At 41.6% G+C, this 8418-nt stretch overlaps 1 protein-coding gene across 1 annotated transcript in view; it reads left to right on the top strand.

Annotated features, from left to right (window-relative positions):
* The first annotated feature begins 422 nt into the window (after positions 1-422).
* PLPPR4 (phospholipid phosphatase related 4) overlaps positions 423-8418 on the top strand; it is a 30965-nt gene continuing 22969 nt past the window's right edge. Inside the window, exon 1 of the mRNA XM_058029792.1 lies at positions 423-555. Coding sequence (XP_057885775.1) covers positions 478-555 — 78 coding nt within the window. The 5' untranslated portion in view covers positions 423-477. The remainder of the gene's footprint in view (positions 556-8418) is intronic.

Genomic DNA, 8418 nt, shown 5'->3' with positions numbered 1-8418 from the left:
TCATTAACGTCTTGATTTCAAAAAGAGTACACCTGCAAGAAAAGAACATTGGTTGTATAGGAATGCTATTCCCTGGAACGTTCTACTGCTCTGTTTCAGAAAAAATATCTCCCAGAAACAAGATAAACGCCGCAGACTCCCCAGGGAGCACACCGAACGCCCTGATGCCCTCAGGGATCTCTCGACCCCGTACGTGTGCGCCCACATCTCCCGCCGCAGCCAGAGCATCCCCGCGGTGCGGGCGCACCGCCGGGGCTCCCCGGTGCCGCCGGGCCGGCGCGAAGGAGTTAATCTGGCCGGGACCCCCGCCCGCCGAGCCGGCTCCTGACGTCAGCCCCGCGCACGGCGCAGCGCTCGGCACGGCGGCGGCGGCGGCGGCGGAGGAGGAGGAGGAGGAGGAGAGCCGCGGCGGGCGGGCGGCTGCGAGCGGCCGGGGCAGCGCTTGGCCGCGGCGCCGCCGCCCGCAGCCCCGCCAGCATGTCCGCGAAGGAGCGGCAGAAGGGCAAAGTGACCAAGGACAGCGTCACTCTCCTGCCCTGCTTCTACTTCGTGGAGGTGAGTGGCCGCTACGCCGAGCGGGCTGGCCGGGGGCTGGCGGCGGCCGCGGGGAGCGGCGCGGAGCCGATCCGCGGGGAACGCGGTGCGCCCGCGGGGAGCGGGCTCGCCTCGGTGCTCTCTCCGCACCGTCTGATGCAAAACCCTTACGTGATGCTTTGTCGCGCCGGAATCAGCATCGAAGCTCCCCATAAGGAGCAGGGATAAATTAATCTCATCTTTCGAGCCTTTTGGAGCAGGAATTATTTCTAAGAATTACTGAGAACATGAAAGGGTTTCTCAAATATATCGGACTATGTGCACAGGAACCTCTCGGGAGGAAGACATGTTTCAAGAAGGGTTGGCTTCCAGGCAAACGCCGCTTGCATTGCTTTGATAGAATAAAAATCACGTTCATAAGGGAATGCTTAGAAAAATAGAAATGTTCTTAAATTGGTAATCACTGATATATTTTTGCTGACCCCCGAAGGGTATGTTTCCTCTATCAGAGCTAAAAATGTCTGCTTGGAAAACAGAACAAGGTTCTCAGCACATCTTCTAGGGCAAAACCTGCTATGGCTGCTCAGCCGGTAGCAGGTGGAGCTGCAGAGACACTGGCTGCTTGGTGTGTCACTTGGAGGCACTTAGCCTCTGGAAGATACAGTCACTTAGGTACTTCTGGAAGATCATGAGTAGACACAGTTTAAGTTTAAAGAAACAGTTGTGACATGGATTTGTTTAATGGCACAGCAGAGAGGAAGGTTTTATGGGTTGAGCAAAGTGTTTCATGTGACCCTACTCACAGGGAAGAGAGCCTGAGGCACTTTGAGGTACCTTTGAGGAAACAGATTGTGAAAATAATGTTAAGAACTTAATGGTAAAATGTGGTGTAAGTTAACTATACCTAGTATACTTGATATATATAAATATGAAAATATAAACATAGGGTGAAATATAAAACAAAATATATTTTCTCTGAAATACACCTGAAGAGCTTTGGAGGTTCTCTGGAAGGTAGAAGGCGGTTGGGTTCAGAAGGAATTTTAGGTAACAGTGGTGTGTTTCTGTTCTGCAAGCACCTGGATACGGTCAGCAGCTAACCCTAAGCTGCACCAACTGGAAAGCTTAACAGGGTCTGGTTATATGGACGTACCAAATTCATCCTATCCATGTGATTAGGCCTGCTCAAGAAAAGCCCTTTGATGGAAGGCACTTGCTGTGCCATATATCTTATATTGGCTTTGCACAGGAGGCAGAGGTCAAGCTTGGAGAGGCCCCTAAGAAAAGGTAAGGGGTTCTTCACTCTGTGCTCTCTGCTGCTTTGGGAATGCAGACAGGAAGGGAGGTTGCTGTACCTCAGCCTGAGGAGGACTCTAATGCTGGAAATGGTGTAGAGGTCCTGCGAGACCCAACAGAACTTGTGCTGTGCTTTGGCCTGCAGCAACATGGGATGAAATGCAGAGCAACAGCACAAAGTGTGTGCTTGCTGCTCTTAAGAGTTGCTTATGTAATACTGATTGCATGCATATACTTTCTCTAGAAGCTCCCTGCAGCTGTTACAAGGAATAAGGTAAAGGATTCTGTGAGCAGCTAAGAACCTACACTGAGCTCTGCTTACAGCTCCCACATGAGGCAGGCAAGTTCTCCACTCAGGTCTAGACTGTTAGGTCCCTCAGCAAGATTCCAAGCTTCATTTAAAAACAGGTAGAGATCTTTTCAACACCCAGTTGCTCTGAGGGAGTCAAAGCCTTCAATTAACAGAAAGGTCTTCTAATGAACCTTCAGGACTCCTATGTTATTCAGTCACAGGAGCAGTCAAGAGCCTGTGTGAGCCCTTCCCCACCAGGAGTAATTTCTAATTACTGAACTGCAGACTTACAGCCTTTCTTCAACTGAAAAGTAAAAACAGCATCAAGAGAAAAAACTGACTGCAACACATCCGAACCTAAACGTTGATTAGGAAACTTTTTTTGTGAGTTATTAGCCCTGTCCAATTATATAGCATGAGGATTTGAAACCATTTCCCCCTTTCAGCTGAGGACTCAAATCACTTGGGTGAAAGGGTAACGCCAATTCATGTGATTTTTGAAAGGAGCATGTAGCCTGTGTTCCCTGTGAACGCCCACTCGGCATTTGACGCATGCGCACCAATTTTAATCAGACTAACGAGAATGCCTTTCTGAAGCTTTGGAGCACAGCAAATTGCCAGCACTTCAGCAGCATCAGGGAAAGGACGTGACTTAAAATCTCCCGTTGTGATTGGCTCAAACAGAACCAGACTGAGTTGTACTCCATAAAGAGGGATTTATTCAGCGATCATTTAATTGCAATGAGAAGTTTGCAAGTGTAAGGGATAGAGGAGTCACCCAGTGTGGTTGACAGGCATTACCATGTAATAAGGATTTCCTTTGTAAGCAGGAGGTAAGGTCCTAATGTAATCCAACAACAGCCAACTACTTAGACCCAAAACTTACCTACTTTAAATAAGGCTTTCTGAATTTTAAAGCTTTTACTTTAATAAATGGATGGTAAGAAACAGGCTTTAAACCTCTTGTCTTTGAATGCTGTCAATTCTTTTGTGTTTTTTTTTTTTTTTCTTTTGGCACTCATCCACTCTGTCTTCCCTCTCCTGTTCATAGAAGACAGTGCCTTCCCACTCTGAATTGCAACAAAAAAACCCCCATAGCCCATTAAGTTTCCATCTTCAAATAAGAAAAGTAGGGCTTGCTGACATCCACTTTCCAGCAAGACCTATTTAGGAGGTCTAGGCCCAGGGAAAACCACATTTTTTATAAAATACATTTCTAAAAATGTGCTTGTTTTTTTCCTCTTGGATGCTAAACAAAAGCATAGACTTAGAAAAAAAAAAAGATGTTGAGTTGAAAGTTAAATTTTTTTCAACATGGTAGGAAATACATTGTATAACATGTATTCATGTTATACAAGCGAAATATATTTTAAAGACTGAAATGAGTTAAATAATAAATGTTACAACCAATATAATGCAGGCATGCTGAACTTAGAAACAGCAACACGCAAACACAGTTCTGACACTAAGGGGTTTCAACTGTTAAGATCCTTAAGAATGTGTTATGAATGTGATTAACTCCAGTAAACAAATGTGTTTTGTGGCACTGACTATCAGGCTTAGATAAAAATACGATTACACAGAATGTAGGCAGGCCAGCTGACCTGGAGAAAAGGAGACTGACATGAGACCCCAGCTGTCTACAGCTTCCTCACAAGGGAAAAGATGAGGGGCAGGTACCAATCTGTCCTCTCTGGTGACAAGCAACGGGACTCAAGAGAAAGACAGGAAATTGTGTCAAGGGAGGTTTAGGTTGGATATTACACCAAGATTCTTCACCCTGAGAGTGGTTGAGCACTGGAACAGCCCCTCAGGGCAGTGGTCACAGCACAACCTGTGACAGAGTTCAAGAAGTGTTTGGACAACGGCGTCAAGCACATGGTGTGACTCTAGGGGATGGTCCTGTCCAGGGCCAGGAGCTGGACTGCAGTGGTCCTTGTGTGTCCCTTCCAACTCATATTCTATGAACTGATGGATAATTCAAACCAGCAGCTGTTTCCAACAAAAGAGTTAAAACATAAAACGAACACGCTCCTCTTAAGATCATTAGAGCTATTCTTCATTTACACAGGAAAGCAAAAGGAGAATCAAGGTAGAGCTTTGAATGGAAAGAAATGGAAAGAAAATGAAGAGACAGCTTCCAAAAAATGTGGATGGGTCATTCTCTAAAAGCATTAGAGGCAAATAAACGTTATGAAGTAAATCTCAACACATTTTCAGTTACATGTTATCAAGTTTCATGATTCATAAAATAAAGTAACTTGATGTCTTATCCTATGTCTTGTAGGAACATTGTAGAGGTTATTTTAAAGGACTGGTAATAGTTCTGCTTAGCAGAACCTCTGATTAGCACACACTCCTGAGAGCTGAATAATTTTAGACTGCCTTATGCACACTTACCTGAAGGGCATGGTAATCATCATCACCATCAGGCAGTTAGGCCTCTTTTATTCCTGATTGTGCTTAAAGCATTTTAGGGTTCTGTAGACTGACTCTTCTATGGGTTATCTGAATTTCATTTGCATAGCTGAGAAAGACAAAGATTTCTTTGAAAATTCATAGTCCCTCTGGCCTAGTGGGAATTACTTTTCATGGTAAAAAGTCTACATACCTCTGGGAGATCTTGAAAATTAGTATTCCTGGAATAAGTTTTGGGGTTCGTTAACTGACTTTGTTTTCAGCATATTCAGAGAATACCATTATTGTATTCACTTAGAGAAAAAATATTGATGTCTTGAATTTTAATATCAATCTGAAAAATTTCCAGAGTTACGTAGTTTCTATTCCTGGCAGAGTGGTCACACTTTGGAGTCAGGACAGATAGATTTCTCTCAGTGAAGGGAATAGACTGTCTTTAGTCATGCTCTCCCATTTCAAAAGCTCCTGGTTTAAATGCTGCTCTCATGGAAGTTGCATAAATTTTGCCTTTGACTTCAGTGGTATTACTGCTTCATCCAGTGCCTAATATGTGGAAATGCAAAAGGTCAAGGTGTTGTCAATCTGCATAACTCAATGCATTTATTCTCGAGCTAAATTGTGTTGCTGTAGTACAGCCTTCATCTGCTGGTTGTGTAACTTCCAGGGACTAAAACTGGACATATTTTAGACACTGTCCCTTGTGCAGTTGAATTTTCTTCCTTATGTTGTCTTCTAGACTTTGTATTATGAATGCATATGGATACAGCTTCTTTTTCTACATTTTTCAGAGCTCAGCCAGGTCTTAGTTTGGAAACAATTCTTCCAATGGTAGAAGACCACTTATTTTCCTTGTTCCCCAAAGGAGCTGGAATTCTCACCAGCAGAAAGCACAAAGATCTGTTATCATTGTAGAACTGCAGGCTGCAGAACTCAGGAGGTCACAAGACCCCTTGAAATAAGTGCATGAAGGGAATGGCTGCGGTGTCTCTGTAACAGGTGCTTTACTTCCTTTTTTTTTCTAACATATGCTGAGAAAGCTGGGCTTGAAACATCATTTGAAACTCAGTAGCACTTCTTAGTCACATCTGGAATGCTTTTCAGCTGTTCAGCCATGCACAACCCACAATATTTAAATTACAATGACCCTCAAGTCATGTATAGGTGTGACTGCAAAAGACAAAAAAAAAAAAATCAGTGGAGTGCAGTGTTTGGAATAAGAGAGAGAATAGGCTGTAGGAATAAATCTTTCTTCCTAAGAATAGGATGTTTGGATCTAATGTAAAAATTAAACTGTAATGCTGTGCCTTGGAGGCACAACTAGATTGGTTTTCTGTTAAACTTAAATTAACTGGGGGCTGCACCCAACAAAGATCCCCAATGGCAGAAGATGAAATTATCCCTTTGTTACTGTCAAAGAAGCATAGTATTTTCCAAACACATCTTTTTCTTTCAAAAGATTCAACCATGTGTGAGAGAAGGAGAAGTAGAAATACACTTAGTTCTCTGCTCATTGAGCTGACCTAGTCATGTGGCTAACTCTCAGAAGAGAGATGTCACGTGTTTATAAAGCTGCATTACAGACCAATATCCCCAAAATATTAGGGAGCTATCCAAGACCTGAGGAGGCTGCTATGCATTCAGAACAGCTGTATAATTCATTGGCCAAGTCATCAATGTTGCATTCTCTCTGTCAGTTCTGTGCTTGTAGAAAAGTTGTACAGCCTAAACAACACCAGTTTTAGCAGGAGATGCCCATAAAAGAGGAATGAAAAGGGAGGTGTCACACCGCTGCCAAGGCTGTCTTTGGGAAACACATGCAAATGCCACAAGGCAGACGTCCCTTCTGGTTTTGGCTATGTGCTTGGGTGTTGTCATCTCATTGCAGGGTTCCATACTGCTGTCTCCTTATCACAAAAGTTCCATACCTTCTTGGTGTTTCTCGTGGACAGCTCCTCAGAGCACTGACTCTTTCTTCTTCACAAAGCAGCCAGCTGACTCCCATTCCCTTCTCACCCAGCCACCCCACTCTTCTATAGCATCTTCTTCTCATTGGTTACAGCTGTGGCCTGTTAAAGTCAGGCCTGCTCCTAATCTTTGATAATTGGCCCAGCTGCAACTCCTTAGGGGTAAGATTACTTTCTACACAATCTTTCTTATATTCCATCCTCCTACACTTGGCAAGTGTAGAGTTTGAATAGTTCTCAGTGAAAGAAGGCCTTGCTTCCTTTTCAGTCCAGCAACATCCTCTTGACCTAATACTTCCAGTAGCAAAAAAAGGTCTAAATATGTTAGAGATTAATGGAGATACATTTTTCCAAATTACTACCTCTTCCAAAAATTTATAATTCTACCATCTGTGATCTTCTTTTATAGTTGTTAAAAATCTATTACTGTGAAGCCAAAGTTAATAAAAGCCAGCATACTGTGGAACCTTAACATGCCCAGGAGCTGAGCTATTACAAACATGGTATCTTGTCTGATGTCCTGTCACTTAAAAGTTTAGTTTGTAGGGAGTTCAGAAGTGGCTAAACAACACGGGAGGAAGCCACTGGAGAAGGGTACCTACAGGATTCATTTTTTTTTTTGTATGTAGGGAAATCAGCATGCTTTAGAGAGTACAATAAATTGTAGCATTGTGTAGGGACTGGCAGCTTTGTCCCTTAGACATGGGGTTTTTGAAGAAACTTCTAGCTGAAATTTGGTGACAGGCCTGAAAACAACCACCTTTTGTTGAAGTACTGCTGTTCTTGATTTACCATGACATTGCAGCAGAAGCATAAATTTTGCAATCAACAGTATGTGTAATATCCTAAATCTCATTGTCTATAGTTATTAATTGATTATAACAATTATTCGTTTATTTTAATTATAATTGATGTAATCAAACAATAATAATTAAGATAAGGAGTCATCAATTATGTTTGAAGTCACACTGAAAAGAAATGCATTACTGGTAGTTTTGTGTTTTAAATTTCTGCCTGAAAATTTACTTTAAACACATATCTTTAATAGAATATATACAAATATATAATGTAGAAATTTTGTAAAATATTTATAGATTTATAGACTCCCCAAAAATATTTTTGTTGAAGAATTTTTATTTTGTTTGTTTCTCCTTGTATAATTGCTTCTTCACATATATTTATTAAAAAAAGATAAAAAGAAAAAAGCACTTTTAGGGTTACTGTGCATTCAGCATGATTGAGATTTCTGAAATAAATAGAAATTGTATCACTGATATATCAGGTCTGTTTTAGGTCTTACACATACTGAGACTTTTCTTTCAAGAACTGGTAAAAGATAAGGGTAATTTGAAGTTACATGAAGATAGTTGTTTTATTTCCAAAGCTCCTGTAATTGGCAGTCACAAAACAATTAAGGTGAATTCTAAAACCAATGCTGGAAATATATATAACTTAATTTTCCAAAATGGTAATTATAATAGATTTCAAAGACATCTGGGATTTGAAATTCAACTTTAAGTTGAAATTAAATCAAATAGCATTAAGTCTATGAGAAGAAAGACCTTTATATCATGTATCTGTACACAATTTCCACAAAAATTAGACAGGGGTGAGGCACAGGTACTTTAGAGATAAGATTAATTCCTTCTACCTTTGGGCCAGGAAATTTGCATCCAGAAAAGGGACAAGGAGCAGCAGAAAGTCAAGTTCAGGCAGAAAAGCAAAAAAGCATTTGTACAGATGGAAGCCTTAAATTTCTGAAAAGACAGAATGCCTTCTTTTATAAGCCTTCAACATTTGAGAATTAAGTTTAGAGCATAAAAATAAATCAAAAAATCTCACTTTTCTGTCAAGCCAGTCCCCTGCTCTATAGGCATCCCATGCTTAGTGCTCTCTCTTCAGAGAGTCATGGGT

Source organism: Melospiza georgiana, chromosome 9 (genome assembly GCF_028018845.1).
Source record: "Melospiza georgiana isolate bMelGeo1 chromosome 9, bMelGeo1.pri, whole genome shotgun sequence".
Lineage (NCBI taxonomy): Eukaryota > Metazoa > Chordata > Aves > Passeriformes > Passerellidae > Melospiza > Melospiza georgiana.
Note: the sequence above shows the minus strand (reverse complement) of the source record. Positions and strands in the feature narration are given on the sequence as shown.